This window comes from Lissotriton vulgaris, chromosome 2_1 (assembly GCF_964263255.1).
Source record: "Lissotriton vulgaris chromosome 2_1, aLisVul1.2, whole genome shotgun sequence".
Lineage (NCBI taxonomy): Eukaryota > Metazoa > Chordata > Amphibia > Caudata > Salamandridae > Lissotriton > Lissotriton vulgaris.
Genome location: NC_141687.1, coordinates 1,225,408,549 through 1,225,428,868, shown reverse-complemented (window position 1 = coordinate 1,225,428,868; position 20,320 = coordinate 1,225,408,549). Strand labels below are relative to the sequence as shown.

General features: G+C 46.1%; 1 protein-coding gene across 2 annotated transcripts in view; it reads left to right on the top strand.

Annotated features, from left to right (window-relative positions):
• THYN1 (thymocyte nuclear protein 1) overlaps window positions 1–20,320 on the top strand; it is a 362,553-nt gene that overhangs the window by 144,921 nt on the left and 197,312 nt on the right. For both annotated transcript variants that reach the window (XM_086956944.1, XM_086956945.1), the window contains exon 2: window positions 927–1,001. In XM_086956944.1, the coding sequence (XP_086813070.1) occupies window positions 959–1,001 (43 nt within the window). In that variant the 5' untranslated portion in view covers window positions 927–958. The remainder of the gene's footprint in view (window positions 1–926; window positions 1,002–20,320) is intronic.

Below are 20,320 nucleotides of genomic sequence, written 5' to 3'. Positions count from 1 at the left end.
AGATTGTCATACAATATACAGTATATCCTTTACAATACAGTTTAAGTTCCAACGTCAATCTTAGTCGCACGTGGAATAGTGTGCGAGGACCGGTGTATGAAGTTTGGTTCACTTGGGTGCGTGAATCCGCAGATGCCATTGGTAGTACAGGAAGTATTTTTGCTCTTCGAGTGTGATGTTTCATCTGTATCTGTAGGTAGTGGGAGGCGGTTGTGCTATTTTTTTTCTTTTCGATGTTGTGATTATGCATGCTTCTAGACGATGATACGAAAGAAGCACAATGGGTTAGTATTGCTATCAAAAGCTTTTTAAAATTTAAGATTCTCAAAATGAGGCTTGGTTTGCTGTCTCCCTCCTATAAAGAAATCTGTTGGTATAGATGAGACCATTTAATCCAGTGTTTACCTATGAATAACAAGTGTGATTTTAGATATCCTGTTTGGCCTACACATGTTATGCCCCCATAAACATTAAATGAGAACATTAATAAATGCAGTTCAATTAAGTTTCTAAGTTCCGCTACAAACGTCTTCTATTCATATTGGCATGGTATTTAGCTACACGTCGTCAAAAATATTTTTTACATCCGGTAGAAGTTCTGGCATGATCTTCTCCTGAACACATACTGATTGCAGTCTCCTCAGTTGCGATTTGTAAGATGATATACGCATGGCTAGTTGGGTCTGAAAGTGTGCTTTTTCTCTTACACTTTATTTTTGCATATAAATCACAATAAGTTAGAAATGTGGTATATAAGATGATTCTTCCTTCCCTACAAAACTTTGCGGGTTTTTTTGGGAGGGGGGGGGGGGGAGTCAATGTATGTCCTTGACATCCTCTATCAGTGTTTTAGTGTTTCTTCTATTCCTCTTTTCACTGTAAAATGCAGTTGTATTTGATAGTAGTTTTTCTTTGCTTTTCTTCAGTTCAAACGAAGAAAGTTTACAAGCTGCCAAGAATGCCATCACCCCAGAGAAAACGAGCGAAATCAGAGCCTGCAGGTGATCAACCTCTTTCTTCTCTGATGTTTCATGCTGGAAGTAGAACCACCCATAGATTATGCATGAGTTAGTCCGTTGCATGCTTAAGGAAACTTGCGTTTTGGTTTGGGCCATAAGTTGACTGTTTATTCCTTCGAGATTTGAATACTTTGAATACTCCTTTGAATACTTTTCAATCATTGTTTAGTATGAACAGTTTTGACTATTGAGTTGAGAAAAGTATTTAATCAACAGTAGGCTTATCGTGAACTGGTATCCTACATTTAGTCTTTTATAAAGGCCTAGATTTAGTTCCTATGTTTCAATAACCATTGTATTTTGTGCACCACATAATGACCAAGAGCAACACAATTATTTAGCTTTAGAAGAAAGTAATTTTAAAAGTTTGTGCTCATATATCTAATGACGGTCTTGTACCATATTATGCCTCAAGTGCAATTTCAACCCTCCCCAGATTTAGTCCACATATTCTGGTCAGTGGGTAGATTTATAGCATCTCGTGCCAGAGAACTGCTGATTCCAAAGAATAAAAGAACATGGAGTAAGCAGAGTTCAGGGTCTCTGCAAGGTTGGAAGATCTCAGACAACACAGTGTCTAGAGCCTAGCCCATTTCTGACATTCCTAAAGCTTTTTTGCTTTCTTTGTGCCTGCATTTTAGCTCAAATGGAAACTAAGCTAGTAAAACTGCATTCATGATCCCAATCTTCTAGTTTACTGCAGTGAATGGAGCAAGGATGAAGGATGATCCATGAGCAACAGCCCTTAAGGCTGGTAAAGTCATGGCCACATGGACCACGTCTCATTCACATTAAACTTCACTGAAGTTAAAGGTGGCAGAATTCTTAATGTTAAAAAATCAAGTAAAAGTGTGTCACCAGTCACAATGACACCGCATGCTATTGAAGATGTCCTTTACTACAGTACTGGATTTCTCTTAATAGTAGTATGTTTACATACTGTAGCATTTTCTCAGTGCTTTCATTTAGTAACAATCACAATGGTTCCCTCTGATGATATTTTCAAAAGAGAATATTAAATGGAGAACAAAAAAGGAGGCATACCTGAAGGATACGAGGGATGCCCTAAACCTTGTAAAAGACCTGGAATTTGACCCTACTGGAGAATTCCTGGTGGGTTTAGACATCGAATCTCTCGACACCAATATACCTCGGAGAGAAACCCTCAGGGTTGTAAAGGACAAACTATATGCCCAGGATTGGACATATGGAACCCCAAGTTCCTTCCTACTAGACCTAGCGGAGATGCCCTGGCATTAAAAAAAAGAATTGTCAGTTCTATCTCTTTGGAAACCCACAAGACTTCCATGGGTAGTGCATTGTCTCCTAACCTGGCAGGGCTGTATCTGTCAGCCTTCGAACAGGAGTTTATTTTTGCCCAGGATAGTTGTAGGAATATAGGATCTGCTTTCATGGTTACCCCCACTTTTTGCTGGTGTCATTCTGTTTTCTGACTAGACTCACTGGAATCCTGCTAATCAGTACCCCGGTCTTTGTGCTTCCTTCCTAATTTGAACCATGGTGAGTACTTAGGCCCCCCCCCCCAAATTGGCTACTGGTGTACCCTTGTAAGTCCCTAGTATTTGGTACATAGGTACACTAGAGGTCCCCCATAGGCTGAAGCATGTACTATGCCACCCATGGGGGATCACTCAAATTGTGACTACAGGCCTGCCATTGCAGTCTGTGTATGCTGGTACTAGCGCCACGGTGCTAGCACCACTAACGACCGATATAAGTTTTCTTAGGTTTTAAGTGTTGTGACCTCAAATATATGTCACCCCTAAGTCAGGCCTTTCAATACTGAAAGCAGGGTGGTTGGTTAGAAGTGTGAGAGTGCCCCTACATGACCAGGACACCCCTACAAACCCCAGAGTCCATTATCCAGACGTTGTAAGTGTGTCCACCATTACGATACATAGAGTGGCGATGCGTTATTACGCGATGGCTAACTCAAACTATCTGTAACGAACCCTGGCATGTTTGATACCAAACATGTTGGAATCATATCATACCCCAACACCGTGCTCCCTGTATCAGTCTTCCAGAGTGACAGCAAGCTATGGCTGCTGCCAATCACAGACACAATTCTGCTCTCCTGCTGCTGAGCCAAGCTCAAGCAGGGGAAGGTAGGACCATAGGTTTCCTGTCACAGAGAGATGTGACCTACTCCCAGACAGAACGTAGTGTATTGGGCCAGGGTGGGGGCTCTTGCCAGCACCACTAGGCTGCTTTGAAGGGCACATTTGGTGCCCTCCTTGCATACTCCAGTTAGAACCAGTTCAGAGATCTGTTGGCTCCTGCTCTGGTGTGAAACTGGACAAAGGACACTGGAGTATCCTCCTCACTGTCCTGACCCTCCTCTGGGAGGGATCTCTGAATCGTCCAAACATTTTTCATATGGTACTCTAATGCTTACCATGGGGAGGCTCTTCAGATTTGTCGTGGGACCAGATTCAGATCCGAAACCACTTAATCTTCAAATGTCTGGGCACTTTGGACTTCGTTGAACTTTGCTTTGGGAACCAAGACTGCATCTGGAATACTCCTCCTGCTCCTGGTCTCGTCGTCCTGCCAGTCTTCTGCGTCATCTGTGCCTGAGCTCCATACAGGTTCTTCTCCAGGGCTGTAGGCATCCTCTGGACCGTGGGCCGGCATCATTGGTGAGCTGCTCGAGGTCCTCTTGCAACTCCTGTGCCTTCGACCTGTGAGTCCTCTGGAGGGTCTTCTTTGGCTCCAGTGGGCTCCCCTGTTTGCTCAGGTCCTGCTCTGACTTTCCTGCACTTGGTAATTCTCTTGGACCTTGCTGGTCCTGACACTGCACCTTTTTCCTCAGCCACGTTTTTTGCCACTGCCTTGCTTGTTGGTGGTCCTACCGGATGCTGACACCCCGCCCCCCCCCCCCCTCTCTTGATATGAGACGTGGTGCAGCTTGTGAACGGCTCCTGGTCTTCCACAGCATTGTGTGGTCTGCACAGCTGCAACGCCAAGGTCACTGTCCACTCATCTGCATCCTCCAACATCGGTGGGCCTTCATCTTCCATACCTCCTAAACCCACTGTTGGATTGCAGCGGACTCTTTCACCTTCTTCACCAGCAGTATCTTTACTGAAGTTCTCCATTGTGGTCTTAAGGCGGTTTCCAACGTCACTTTGTGCCTATGCACCGGCATCTCTGGTGTAGGTATACTGGTTCCCGGGCTATCTACAGGTTGGGTGACTCCAACCTTACATCTTCCACAGGGTTTCTTCAGGGTCTTCTGGGAAGGGTTTTTTTCTTGAAAAATTCAACCACAACGTCCCCATTGACTTGTATTTAGCACGCGGTCATGTTTACAGTCTGTACATGGCCTCCGTGGGGTTCCTGGGTATTTGTTAGGTGGTTCCTCGGGTCCCCGACTCTTCTAAATCTTCTGGGTCCAGTCTCGACTTAGGTCATGGTTCACATTCCACTTCATTAGTATATGGTTTTGTCTCCCCCTGGAGACCACTGTGTATTTATGCTACTTACGCGTTAATTACTGAAGTATTTTGTTTATTGTGATTATATATCTGGGGAGGTGATATTGCAATGTGTTAGTGAGTGTTTATAATAAATACATATTTTTATAACTACGTTGTGTTTTTTTTTCACTTAACCTACACTATATGATTAGTACTGGTAAAACCAGGTGAGTGACCCTCCTTGCTCTCCACAGCTACTACTTAGAGTTTTCTAAGGTTGTCTAAGACCACTAAAATCACCATAAAGGTTGTCTGGATTAGTGAAGGGTGCTTCACTTACATAAGTGAGCACCATATACTAAGCCATCCTCCTACAGTAGTCCATGGCATGGCCAGATTAAACTCTGGTGTCGTATTTTAGACTATGTTCTCCTCATTTGGAAGGGAAATAAAACATCAATCAACGACTTCCTGGAGTGGCTGAATAATCACAACCCCCTACTGCACTTAACATCTACTGTCACACAGACTAAACTACCATTCCTGGATGTGGTAATCATGGCAAGGGAGAGCAAACTGCCCACACAGGTTTATCATAAACCAACTGACAGAAATGGCCTACTATCTTTCAAAAGTTTCCACCCGATATCCCCAGAAGAGAATTTACCTGTCGGACAATTCCTCTGATTAAGTAGAGACTGCTCAGACTCAAGGGACTTTAGAAAGGAATCGAATTGACTCTTTGACAAACAACAAGAAGGGGATTATCCTGAGAGAGTGATAAAGAAAGCCCAGAAGACAGCTTACAACTGTAATAGGGATGCCCTATCGGAAAACAACGGGAAACCAGTGATGACAAACACTATCTGCGTCAGCATGTTTAATACAGCATCGAACCGTACATAACTCATTATAACAAAAAACTGGTATATTTTGAACTCTAATGGTCTCAATCTCGATAAACATTTGTTCTCTTTTAAGAGAAGTGCATACACAAGAGACTTGCTAGGTCACAGCAGACCTCGACAGGAGACCCTGGGACAACAGAGACTCTGGGAACTTCCTCCTGTGATAGGCCATACTAGCAGCCATATCCATATACTTAACCCATCTAGCATCCCCTGCATCTCTTCGCTGTGGGGTAGACATTCGTTCCCTAACTACCTTTCCTCTTCTGTCTTTTCTGTAAAAAATGCAATGTTGTTGATGAAACTTTTGACTGGTCATCACTGTCTCTTGCACTCTGCTCTGTCTCTGGGGAGAGGCTGGTTCTAAATGCTGTGTGAAGTGTTCTTCTAGGTGACCCTAAAACTGAGACTCACCCATCCTTACTTGCTGTCTGAGTGCTCGTGTGGTTTGGCTTTATTTGTGGGGCAACATTAGGGACTCCTTTTGGGGCTTGTGTAGGGGTCACAACTTCAGGGTTCTTATTGTATTGTAAGGGTTATTTATAGAGCGCACTGTGACTGAAAATGATATCCTGGCGCTAAAGCCACTATATAAGGAAAGAGCAGATCGAAAAACTGAAAAGCGGGTTGCTAGTGAGGAAATAACCAGGTTTTCAGTGCTTTCCTGAATTTTAGTAGGTCAGAATGAGATCGTAAGGGAGCTGGTAATTTATTCCATATCCGAGCTGTATTGACAGTAAAGGTACATCCTCCTTGTCTGACTTTTTGAAATCTGAGTTCTTGGACATAGTTGCCTGTGGTAGATCAAAGGTTTCTGCCAGGAGTATATTTTCTTAGTTTGTTTTGTAGGGGGGTTTTGTCCTTTTTAGTTCTCGCCTATGCAGTGCGCGCATTCGCTGCAAAGGCAAAAAGACCTTTGGGGATCGCTTTGGCTTTTCAGCCAAGCACGTTCACGTGTTCCAGTGCCGTCAATGGCAACGCGTGCACATCAGGAGATTCACTTGCGGGAGCGAGCGCTGCCATATGGCAGCAATTATCGCTCCAGCAAGTGAATCTCCCAGCCTCCCCCCTGCTGCCACACACACCTCCCCCTGCTCCCAGCAGCCTGCCTAGCTTGTTTGTTGTTGTTAGAAATGGACGCGTGGGGTTTAATTTCCTGGCTACTGCTAGTTGTACTGTCTGTTGCAGTCCTCGCCTTCCTGCTGTACTGCTGTTATCTGAAATACGTTCACATGAAGTTTGACCACATCCCAGGTCCCCCCAGAGACAGTCCAGATGCTGTTGAAAAATGGATTGTAGGAGTTTTTTAAGATGCGGAAGAGAGTTTGTGTATGTTTTTTTCCAGTTGGCTGTCTATAGATTTACTGTGCTTCACAGAATGGTTGTGCAGCGGGAGTCTGGCCAGTGTGTTGTAACAGGCAAGACCTATTGCCTTTTTTACACCACAACCCTCAGAGATCCTTGTGTAACCTGCGGTTCACTAGATAAAGTTTATGGCATACTTAATCCGTGAGCTACCACCAACTGCAAAGGCTGCATGTACCCTGCAAAGCATAAGTCTGCATCACTGTAGGTCCTAACTTATTCTTTGGTTCATCTACCATTTGTAGCATGTGCTCTGTTGTAAAAAGACCTATTATTATGTGCAGAAGACAACAGTTTAGTCCTTTTCTATGTTATGCTATTTAGACGGCTAGTGGTAATGTAAATCACACACAGAGACCTACTGAACAGTCCTACAGGGCATACACACACCTATTTACATATCTTTTATGGGGTTTGTGAAAATCCAAATCACTTTGTGATATTGGCTTTTCTCTTGCAAACTAGTGTAGTGACATAAACAGCATATATCTTTATGTCCGCTAATGGACTGCTCAGTCTGGAGAAGTGTAGCAATATATAAACGCCTTGAGACCCTCACGGTGAGTAGCGCGCTATACAAATTTTGGTGATTGATTGATAAACCAGCTTTGCTCGTCTTTCAGCGCTTGTTTTATTTAATTACTAAGATTGTGCACGCCCTACCAACAGATAATCCTCTTGCCTAGTGTACTAAGATTTCAGTGCAGGCTTGACTCTATATTGATACACAACCGCATTTATGGAGCGTTTTTTTCTGTTGCATAGGTTTTGTTAAAATAAGTGTCTGTGTTGAATAAAGCTACCACTTTCCTTTGAGCGTCTAACTGAACACATTTCCGCCCCTTGGACTGCACAGAAACCAGATCTTTCAACATGGCTGCACCAGTGCCAAACCCATTTCTCATGCAAGTGGCTCTTTCTGCACTGACGGTCCTTGCGCTGCTCCTGAGCCTGGTGGTTTTGCTGGGGCTTGTTGTGGCCATCGCCAGCTGCGCCTCTTAATCCGTGGTTTTAAGGACCTGGGCAGTCTCTTGACCTCGCAAGAGAAGGCCCGCGTCCCCCGCACCAGCTGCTTTCAGAGCACGGTTCAACGGCGAAGCCTAGCTCCATCTGTGTGCAGCACACGGGAACAGATTGCTTTCAGCACAGAAAGGAAAAACAAGCATTGGCATAGCCAATAGGTCTCGCTTTTGGGACCTTATAAGTGTTTAGCCATGCAACAGTTGATATTGTGCAGCATAACTAAATACGTATAAGGTCCCAAAAGCGAGACCTATTGGCTATGCCAATGCATGTTTGTGTAGTGCCTTATGGACAATGCAGAGAGATTTAAAGATTATTCTCTTGCTTGGTAGGCAGCCAGTGGAGCTCCTTCAAGGCCTCTGTAGGAGATGAATTTTGAGGTCTGTTCAGTGTTAACTTAGCTGTGATTATCTGGATGAGTTCTAGCTTTTTTAACAAGTAGTTGGGGGCTCCTAGCAACAGGCGTTGCAGTGGTCCAGCCTACATAGTATTACACCTCTGGAAATCAGTGATCTGTCTGGTAGATCAAGCAGAGGATATAGCTTCCTAAGTGCCCAGATCAGTGCAAAACAGGTCCTGGTAAGCCCGTTCACTTGATTTTCCAAGAATAAACCTTGGTCAATAATCACACCTATGTTTCGTACTGCTGCTGGGTTGCCCAGTGGATTTTCCGTGGGTAGTAGCCAGAAGTTAGGTGATCAAGATACCAGAATTTTGTTGGGAGAGCAGCAGAGGAGTTCAGTTTTATTTCCATTCATCCAGTCAAAGATGTCAAGAATGCATGCTTGAAGTTACCTATGGTGTATTCCTGGTTATTGTTCAGTGACAGAATTGAGTGTCATCTGCATAGTTAATTAACTTAATGTTGTGAGTTTTTATAAGTGAGATAAGGGCCTTGATGTAAATATTGAATAAGATAGGGCTAAGGGAAGAGCCCTGGGGGACACCATTTGTTGTCTTTCTAAATTTGGATAGCAACAGGGGCAGAGATTCTGCCTGACCGTGACCAGCAGGTAGGATTTTAGCCAGTTTAACATTGCCCCCCCTGCACCCACTGCCATAAGTCTAGACAGAAGAGTGTGGTGGTCCACCATGTCAAACGCAGCCGATACATCTAAGAAGACAAGTACAGCCGTTTGTACATTGTCAATAGTCCTCCACAATTCATCGGTAGCGCAAATAAGGGTGGTCTCAGTTCCATAGCCAGGGCAGAATCCAAATTGTTCTTCCTCAAGCCATGCTGAGTCCTCTATATAATGCGACAATAATGAACTTATGTTGCGCTCTAAACATTTTATTGGAAAAGGGAGGAAAGAAATAGGTCTAAAGTTGGCTAGATCGGCAGGGTCAGACAGAGCTTTTTTTTTTAGCAATGGCATAACTATAGCTTTCTTCCAGCAGTCAGGCTCCTTCTCGGTTTCAAGAGAATGATTGCAAAGTTGTTGGAGAGGGCCAGCAAGCTCTTCTTCCCATATTAGCCATTGCTTTGATGGCATAGGGTCCAGCGGCGACCCTGATATTACGGCCCTGTACAAGGTTTTCAAAACCTCGCCAGAGATGGGATCTAACCTAGTCCATGTCACGGGGGAAAGGTTTGAAGGAGAGCGATCTGAGAGGGGAGGCAGTCCAGGTTGAGTTGGGCTGTGAGAGTTGACAATAGTGTTTAACTGTGGTAGATTTGTCAATCCCTTCCAGAATTGTTTTGATTTTACTGTTGCAATATTCCGACAGATTGTCACATAATATTTGTGATGGTATGATCTCTCGCTTAAAGCGAGATGGTTTGGTAAATTCTTGAAGAATTTAAAAAAATGTTCCTCATTTTCTTAGGGGCTGCAGTGATCTGCACATAGTAGTAGTTGGCTCTCACTTTCCTTAACTTGGTTTTGTAGTTACTTAACACTTTTTTGTAAATTGGACTTGTCTACCTCAAGGTAGTGGCACCTCCATTTCCTCTCCAGTTGCCTGTATTTTAGTTTGGCATTTCTCAACGTGAGGTCGTACCAAGGAGCTTACACCTTTTTCTGTTTTTGTTGTTGTTTTTTAGGGTAGTCGGGTATAGTTTCATCTAAAGTTTTTAGAATTTCCCTTTTGAATCTATTGTAATTCACCTCTGCATAATCTGCTGGAGAGAAATATGTTTTTGAAGAAAGGTTGTAGCTGCGTGAGTGGATGTTAGGGGTTTGAGGATAGCAACGAGGGTTCGACATTGACATGTGGATAGTAGCAAACCCCATGTCTCTTTTCCCACACTCCCCCATAGAGTACACAGAGTATGCTCTTTAGAGACGGTCCCTGAATCACGTAAAGGGACGCTCTACCTTGAAGCCGACGCTTGGCTTACTGCCGTGACCACGCCCCCTTTCCAGTTCCTGTTTGTTGCTAACGCCATCACTTCTAGCGTGGCGCTCGCTTTCTTGTTCCAGCTCGAATCCTCCGCTCTCCGAAGATTGCTTTCGGGGAGATTGCAGAGATACTTTTCTCAGAGCGGACTTCCCCGCCTACCTCATTGCACGCCCCCCGGCTGACACGGAAGCCGGGTCCTTATTTATTACCGCACCGCTCGGTGCACGTCTCGGCTTGAAAGCGGAAGTTTGTTTTTTCCCCGCATTTGGTGTGCTGAGCCTGAACGCAGCACTTTTGAACGACTCGTAGAGTCGACTTTCCCATATCATTTCCTTATCCCTGCTTGAGAGAGTGTTGCTCCGCCTGGCGCTTGGTCCCGGGCCGGGCTTCGCCTCTCTTGAGAGTAGATGCTCCGCTCTTCGGTGCCCCGGAAGAGCCGGCCATTGCTCCTCAAATCCCTACGTTAAAACCCTTTAGTTGTTCCTTGGCACTTTCTTTTTGGTCTGTATGGTTGTATGTCGTGTGAGTGCGATATTGATTAGCCCTTCCCAGTCCCTCAGGACTCCTATCTTCTTGAGTCCAGTATATTACCCACATCTCTCTTTAAGGACATTTCGGGACCTACCTGGGGTAAGTGTAATGCAATGCTAATCACATGTCAATGTAATTCTGGGTAAACTTGTATAGCACAGTGTATTGGTATCCTCCTATTGTGTCCTTGCAGCATCTTGAGACCAGACAGACCTGTTACCCTCCTGCAATTCCACCCCAAGTATGGGGAGAGTGGTTGACACTCCTTGGAATTTTCCCCCATACTTTTAGAGAACAGCCCATAGGAGTGCATGTTACTCATCAATCCTGTGGTTGATTTTTAGGTCTCGGCTAAACGCGCGGAATCGCGTCTCCGCCGAGATCTTTTGTTAGCGACTGTGCTTCCCAGGAGACAGTTTCGGCCACTCGCATCCTTGGAGCCGATTTGAAACTGGAACGCGCGCTGTGGCCAGGCGCTGTCTCCTGGGAAGCGCGAAAACACCATACACGCATGCGCATACACACACACACAAACACACACCCACGAACGCCCATGCACGCACGCACATACATACAGAGACACACACCCCGCACACATACACGCGCACGAGTGCACCCAGCCCCCCCCTTGCACACATGCATGCACACACACAAGCACTCACACAGGAGTACACCGACCCCCCCCTCCCCCCCTCCCTTTTCAACTTACCGGGCCAATCAAGCATACGGAAGTGCCGGGGAGGAAGTCGCTCGGTGCTGAAGGGCGGGGCAAGTTTTTCCGGGCGGTGATACCTCTGTAGAACGGAAACGGTGCATGACGCAGACCTACGAGAATCCCACGGCAAGATACACAAGCATACGGAAGTGCCAGGGAGGAAGTCGCTCGGTGCTGAAGGGCGGGGCAAGCTTTCCGGGCGGTGATACAGCTAAAGCCCCTCCTCCCCCCGTTTCGTGTTGTGGGAGCAGAATAAAACTTATTGTAGGTACCTGCGTGTATTTTTACTGCTCCGCATGTAGAAGAAAAACATTTTAAACAACGCATGTGCATGCAACCCAGGGGTTAAAGTAGCTCCTTCTGCGCCGTGATTGACTACCGTCCTACAAAACGTATGGAGTGAGCTTCTATAGGCCACGTCACGCGCACCAAGCTCTGTACACCGCGACGAGTCGCTCCGAGCAACACTTAAAGCCTGTAGCCTCGTGCCTTGTGTGTTTCACCTATATATTTAATAACTCGAACATTTTATGTAGGGCAACTGCCCTTCAGAGGCAATAGTATTTTTTTGGTTTTTACGATGATGAGTTGTAACACATTTTAGACTTGGAATACACAGGCAGAAACTCTAGAGAAAGGACCACTGGAATTATGCGGAAGACCAAATAATATGGCAGGGTTGACTTAATTTTGCACCAAGAAAAGACAAATTATGTAGAGTTATGCAGTACATTTTATGATAGTTTACACATAGTTACACTTATCTGTGCAAGGATGTTACCTCGTTGGTAGTAGTTTAACATAATTCAGCAACAAGCAGCTGAAAGTGAAGCCTTTGTGAAGGGCTTTCCGAACACTTGTTGCCACATTTTTTGTCGAATTTGATCCGTTTGAGCAAAAAAAAGAAAAACACAATAGTTTTGTTAAAATCTGCAGATTATGTAGCAGATGATGTATTACTTGGCAAATTCCTAATCGCATAGTCTGCAGGGGAAGTCATACCGGGGAGTTCGGGGTGTTGTGAGTGTACACGGTAAATCTCACACGCAGCGTGCACTGAGCACCACTGTCGGTATCACACGAGCTCGGGGCACAGTGAGTTCTGGCCAGTAACACGGACCCAGCGTGCAAAGTGCACAAGTCTGTTGGGGAAGGCATTCCCACAAGAGCTTTGGGTGTTCGAGTGTGGAAGGCCAGCCACACGAGCTCACAGCTGGGAGTGTCCGAGGCCAGGGACACAGCGTTGCGCACGGCGCACCACTAACTTTGCAGCGCACAAGAGTTCGGAGCACTATAGGTGTGAGGGCCAGTCACAAGGACTCACGGTGCACTTCTGTGCGTCTGTAGTGGAAATCCTACCGATCGGAGATTGAGGCACTCAGTATGCAGGGCCAGTCAGCGGAACATAGCCCGGGGGCCCGAGAGCCAGCTGGCCGTGCCACGCACACAGCACGGTGCACCACTGCGCGCCCAGTCACGCGCACAGCGGGCACCCTCCGTGTCCTCAGATGGTCCCAGGGCGCTTCCGCCATCCAGTGGCACCTTATCTCTCTCGTCAGCCAGTGCGCGGGCACTTGTGGTGAGATTGTGTTTATCTGCGGCCTAGGTGCTGGCTGTCCCACAGATGCGAGGGCTGCCGTGCCACGCACACAGCACGGTGCACCACTGCGCGCCCAGTCACGCGCACAGCGGGCACCCTCCGTGTCCTCAGATGGTCCCAGGGCGCTTCCGCCATCCAGTGGCACCGTATCTCTCTCGTCAGCCAGTGCGCGGGCACTTGTGGTGAGATTGTGTTTATCTGCGGCCTAGGTGCTGGCTGTCCCACAGATGCGAGCAGGGGCGTAGGAGACACTAAAATTCTGGGGGGGACAGGGACAACCTTGTGGATTTTCCATTGACCCTATTCAAATCACCACCCGTTAAACAAATACATTCGCATTGTTTTGAAGTGAAATATTGAGAAAAGCAGGCATGTAGTCACAGTTTGCATGTATGCTTTATTGTTGTTTACATTCACATAGTAATCAGACCAAATGTTAAAAAAAAATGTATATGAATCTTGCATCTTCATGCACCAAGCAAAAAAGGATGCTGACTTTGGGTGAGGGCGTCATGGTTGTAAGTGCATTATGGCTTGAAAAGTATCTGCTGCTGCATTCCTGGTCTCCAGAAATTTTCAGGCAACATTAAAAATGTGAAGATAACTTCGGTGATTAATGATCTTTATTGAGAGAGATCAGAGGTCTGAGTACTGGAAGTTTTGACTCATGGTAAGGTAACCACAGTGGGGTAATATGCCCGCTACAAAGATCGTGTACCACGCAGATCACAAAATGCATATAATGTAAATAGGTCAGTGAGTTACTGCTTTTGTCTGAGAGATTCTTTTGCTATTTGCAGTTTATAAGTTAAAATCCTAACACTGAACAGTGAGCTATTAACCGTCATCAAAGAGCTGCATGAAAACTGCAAGGTATAGATTAGAACGTTATGATTTTTACCCAGTCTTTCATTATCCTAAAGTTTGAAAATGGGTTCTTTAGGATGGAAATCAATTCTGATTATTAAAGAGAACCCCCAACCATGGTGTTATGTTTTAAATTCTGGGTTTGTGCTTCTCTAGTGTTGCAAAGCCATCTGTGCCCTGGGCACTCCCCAACTTTTTGCTGACTGGTACTGGTGGTACCTGACTCTGACTGACCGTGGCCTCTGACTAACCAGGCCCAGGGCCAGAGCTATGTTGAAAGAGACACTTACGAATACAGTAAAAACGCCTACATACACTAGGGTGTGTAGGAAGGTGGATATCTGACTATGGTTACCCCCAAACTTTTTGCCTGGTGTTTAGCTGGTTTTTGACATAGTTGGCCTGGGATCCTGCTATTCAGGGCCCCAGGCTGATTGCTCTCTCCTTAAAATGGACTCCATGTACCTTAGGTGCATACACAATTGGAACTGGTTCACCTTATTGGCCCCTGTAACAGTGTACCCTAGGTACCCAGGGCATAGGTGTTTCCAAGGCCTACCAGGAGCTGCAGCATGTATTTTGCCACCCCTGGCCTGGCCTCCATATTTGACACAACTGGCTGATCACTCAGCTGGGGTAAGTTGGTGTAATCACCTCTTGCTTAGATATAGTATCCCTATATCTAACCTTAACTGGACACATGTTAACCTATAAGCCATTCCTATGGAAATCCCCTGCAATCCTGGGGGCAGAGTGCGTGGTTACATGTGAGATGGTGCTCTAGCATGAGCTGAGCCTGTCTGCAGCTGTCGGGAACAACTCCCTTAGCTGTTCCGGGATATTGCCATACCATATACTCTTAAGTGCATTTTAATCCTCGCGGTTATATGCTAACTTTGGTTTGGCTTTATCAAAACATGTTGAGTAAGGTGTCATACGATTTGGAATACTATCCCCTCGACAGTTCTGTCGACGGGGATAGCATTCCACCCTTCTAGAGGGACACAACATGTACATAGCCTTAACCCCGGTTAAAGTTAACCAGAGCCTCAGCATCACAAAATGGATGCTGCCACCACAGACACAAGTCTGACCTCCTGCTGCTGGGAGTCCTTCCAGCGAGGGAGGCTTGGACAAAGGATTTCCTGCCTTGGGAGGTGCGAGCACCACCCCAGACAGGATTTTGTGTATTGGGTAGGACAGGGCTGAATAGATTGAGACATGCCCGGGGCACACAAGGTGTCCCCGTGCATAAGCCAGTCCAAACCGGTCCTGGGACTTTCCAGACCCAGGCCTGGCGAGGAGCTGGACAAAGGAAAGGGGGTGTAACCGCCCCCCTTCCTGGTCCCACCCAGAGGAGGGACCTAGCAGGTGATCCACCCCTCAGATTGGGAATAAGAGTGGGAGCAGTGCCATAGCACCTAAGATCATCCTGAATCAACTTGAAACTAAGAAGACGACTGGACTTCGACATTCTGCTGCACAGAAGACTGAAGAGCATCTCCCTTGTGGCCTAGAAGTGGCCACCCTGTGAACACAGGCACCATCCAGCAACTCGATGTCTGCTTTGCCGCCGCCTCCCGCCGGAGCCCGAGCCCAGAGCCTGACAAGACCCAGACTCCCAGACTTCACACAGCCTGATCCACAGTCCCTGCAAAGAAGGGACCTGTGGAGGCACCGAGAGACGTGGGACCGGACCTCCTGAAAGACCCCAGAGAAGCTGACTGCGCAGCATCTGAGGCTTCCTTGATGTTGTGCTTTAGGGACTGAGAAGCCCCACTACCGAGCAACCCTTGCACCGAAGATCAGCCCCCCAGCATATCCACGATCTGCGTGGGGCCCTTTTGCATTGTGCCACTCAACATGCCATCCCGGCCACTTGCCGCGTGGTCAGCGGCCATTTTGGCAACAAAATCTTCAAACTACACTGCAGGTCTGGTTGCTCTAGACTTGCCCTCGCTCCTGTAAAAGGGAGCACCCGCTCTGACCTTGCTGGTCCGAGTGATAAGCCTTTTTTGATTCCTGCATGGCTTGCATTAGCCAAGGCCTGTTTGCTCCAATCAAGTTGCCGACACCGCCAACAGCAAGAAGCCTGCGTTGGACAGCTCGTGATTGACTCCTGGACGTCCTCAACCTCTTCGTGTCCACGTGGCTGCAGAGAGAAGCTACACCTCATCACCTGTTTGCACCCGACATCGCCTGGTTCCAATCTGGTTCCACGGTAGTCACTGGCTAGTGACTTTGAACATTGTCCCCTCTGCTTTCAGGTCTTCACAACTTCAGATCCACCCTTGGATCCACCGGAACTCCTCACATCGAGCCGCCTGCAGCATCTTCAGCTCCATGCACCATCGACCTGCGTGACGAAACCCGACACTACTTCGACCCTATGCACCCGCTTCCTGTGGGTGAGGTAACTCAGCAACGCTGGTGTTCTCACACTGGTACACACCTCTAGGGCCTGTGTCTTAAGTTTCAGCTATCTAGGTCACTCGGAAGGTTCCTAACTAACTAACTTTGTAACTTTTACGCACCATAGACAATGCATTGGTGAGTGCGTGCACTTTAAACACTGCAGGCCTTTCCCGACTTAGTCACTGCTAGTCCCGATCAGCTCCAGCGATTCCCAAGGCCCTAGGCCTGTTTCCTTTTCGATTGGTATCGCTTATACCACTTTTTTAGTATATGGTTTAGGTGGCCCCTAGGGCTCATCCATATTGTGCAACTTTAGTGTATTTTAAACTGTGTTTTGTTTAACGCTTGTGCTTCTGTGCTCATAAAGAGTTCAGGGGATATTTGTAGTTAATAAATATATATATATATTTTCAATATATATCTGTGTGGTGTCCTTTCATTTGGTATTCAAGGGGATTGTGTATGATAATACAGCTGGCTTCGCATGCCTTTCAGAGTTTAGCCTAAGACTGCTTTGTCCACGTTACCACTAGGATAACTGGTCTATAAGGTTGACTTACAACCAATCATCATAAGGGTTGCTTGGCATGGTACAAGATGATCACTAGAACTAGTGAGCATCATATACCAGGCCAACTTCTCACAGGGTGCACTATGGGTTAGGGTACCTCCATGATTGACATGGCCTCTCCTATACGGCCCTAGTACATAATAGGGCATGGGGATTGAAACTACCTTTAAGTCCCTAGTATATATTAGGGCATAGTGGTTTAGAGGCCAGAACCCCTTCCTGCTCTTGCATGTGTGCACTGGTGTAGCCTGAGGTCAGTTTAAAAGCAGACCTGTGTTGGAGGACTGCTTTTAAAATGCAAATTGTGCCCAATCTTGACTTTTGGGTTTAGGGCACTTACAAATTGATAAACTACAATGTTGGGGCATATTAGGTATCCCCAGGGGTTCCCCTAGGTGTCCTAGGGGTTAGAGGTCAGGTATCTACAAGGAGGGCCCTTATAAAATGAGTGTTATATGCCCTGGGTTTAGTGAAATTGCACATTTCACTGCCTACATTGTAGTATAGTGCTTCCCAAAATCGGCTTTTGTGCTAGGAGCACTGTGAAGTGAGGATCTGCAATATTTTGATATAATCAGAACCCCTAAAGTCTTTCCTATGTATTCTAGGGGTAGGGGTCCTGTAGGTATAAGGAGGATCCTTATACAGGCCCTGGTATTGGAGAAATTGGCCAGTTAATTTTTCCATTGCAGATCCCCAGCCCATAGGTTACCATTGCAAGAGGTTATTAATTAATGCCTGGAGAAAGGAAAGCCATACAACTAGGATGAAAGGACTCAGAAGAATGTTAATGATAAATGCAACAATGTGGTATTATTGAATTTATTCTAAAATGTACAGACAAGAAGTTATAAGATTTTCTTGTCTGCAAGCCACAATTCGGCCCTTAGTGCCCTGCCTTGATTTGTCAGAGGTAAATGGATTGGACTGGCTGTTTGAAGAGGTGATAAATGACCCCTGGAGTTAGGTGGCCTGTCTGAGAGTAGAGGTTGCTGGGCATAGGAACGCCAGAGCCAGGGGGAGTGGTAGTAAACAATGCTCTTCAAGAGAAGGAGGTAAGCTGGAAAAATCACTTTCATTTACACCTCTCCCACAGCCGGATGGGGGATTAAGGAGGAATTCCCAGATGTAAGGGAGTGAACCTAGGTCTATGAAGCCATCCTGTAGGCTGGGTGAGTTAGTTCTGCTCCCTCTGCTGGAAAATCAGCCATGATGAATTTTGGAGAAATTATGCTCTCTTTGGGAAAATAATGCCCCACTTTAGAGGATGTGGTCATACCCTGGAGCACTGCCCTGCACCTCATTGGACAGGAGTGTCCTCCTTCTTGACCCAGATAACTTGGAATAAGTATCTGAAAGGGACAACGCCTCTCAGATGATGCTGCTTCAAACTTGGGAGAAGAAGGGTCCCTGCTGAGGAGTTTGATTTGAACTAACTATGCTCTGGTCTGAAGATTGTGCCTGTTGCACAATCTGGAATTACAGTCCTATGGACTACCTTGCTTCAAAAGAACTAAAGAGTGGACTCCCTGCACGCTGAAGGTTAATAGAGCTAACCTGGCCCACCAAGAATCCTTAGCCAGGAGAACTACCAGTGAATTTGAAAGGGTTTTGTCCAAGTGGATTGTGGTAACTGAAGTCCATTTCAAGGACCATCTTGGAGATTCCAGACCCGTGGAGTAAGTTTTGGACACTTTGAGACTCTTTGGAAAACTTCAGGAAGAAGTTCCAGAGGTTTGGAGAAGTTTGGAGCAACTTTGGTAAAAAGCTCTATAAGTGGACCGACTCACTCTGGCCAGCCAAGCCGACAACCATCAACCATGAGTTGGCCTGCCGCCCAGGTTCTTCCAGCTGAAAAGCTCCAGGGGTCCGACTTCCAGAGTTTGATCGGACATAGGTAGAAACCCAAGCTGGTGAAACCTCACTGAATCCAGCCAAGTGAAAAGCATTGAGGGACCCTGCAAGAAAAAGCTCTGCAAACATTTCTAATTCTGAACTTAGAAAAGGTGACCGGGCCAACCATGAGAGCCAAGCCACCCACCATCAACTGTGTGCCAGCCTGCATCCCTAGCTCGTACCGCTGGAAAGCTCCGCAGGTTGGACTTCCATAAGTTTGACTGGGAGTTCGTTGCAAGACAAGCTGGCGAACCCTCACCGAATCAGGGGTGGCTGAGAGCTTCGACGGACCCCGTGAAGAAAAGCTCCAGAAAAGTTTCTAAGTCAGAAGGTAAAAACTTTGACCGAGACCTACCGCAAGGAGTAGCCCCTGCAGGGCTTCATCGTGGTCGGCCTGAAACTTTGACTTTGAGCAGGTCCAGCATGACCAGATGTACCAAAACGGGATATACGTTTCTATGTGCTATATCGTGCAAAAAATGTTAAAAGTCATATTCCCGTTTCCCTGCATTGCATTTTTTTCATTTTAAAGAAAAAAAAAAGTTTTAATTTTATAAATTGGTGTTGGATTTTTATTGTGTTGTGTCTTAATTATTTACTGAATTTGTGTTTTTAAATGCTTTACATACCTGCTAACAGCCAAGCTAGCAAGGGTTGAGCATGAGAATAATTTTCAAAGAGTGGTATGGAGCTATATATATTGGTAGTGTCCTTATTGCTGGGGACAGATATACATTTGACCCTACTATTAACCCACTTTCCAACATCCAGACCAAGCACTCTTAAACAATACTGTCTACAAGTATGGATGACATGTGACTCCTACACCCTGTAGTTTTATTTAACATTTCCTATACACAAATTTACACACCTATGGTTGACTGCCTCTGTGTAGTGTGAATGATGTAAAGTGTTGACACCCTGCACTGGTATGAGTGGCACTATATAACTAATTGAATGCTTCTGAGAGAGTAGGTATGGAGACTTGGGCAGCACTATTAAAGGGTGGTAGTCAGTGAATCTGTGTCGGAGCTGGGTTGTTGAATACCAAGGCTGTCTATCTGATTTCATCTCCTGCCTCCTTTATCCACCAACATACTCTCCCTCCACATTATCTCACTCTTCCAGGTTCTTTCTCATATTTGCTTTCTCCTTATTCTCTGTTTTCCATATTTCCCTTCCTCCTTCTGCCATCAACTCTTGATGCCTTTCCCTTGTTCAGTTTTACAGTCTGATGGTTTAAATAATGTACCGGTCTCTAACAAAGATGACAGTTCGCCTCACCTGCAGACACCAACTTAAATTAAGCATCATTAGCTTGCAGCCCACATAGGAAATGTCAGAGTGGCTATTCCGGCCCTTTCTGCATTGTATATCCTTCCTGAAGAGCAGATACACCCTTTGCTCTCCTTTCTGCAAGACACAAGGATCCTAGCCTTCTGCCTTCCCTATGGAAGGGAGAAGTGTGCGTGGCGATCGGTCTCTCCGAGTGCCAGGGAACCGCCCGCCATTGGAATATGGTGGGCAGTATTACAGTCTTCAATGGTGGTGGGACTGTCAACAATGCGGGGATGTGGCAGTCCCACCACCATTATAATCACCCCCTGAGTTTAATGTGCAT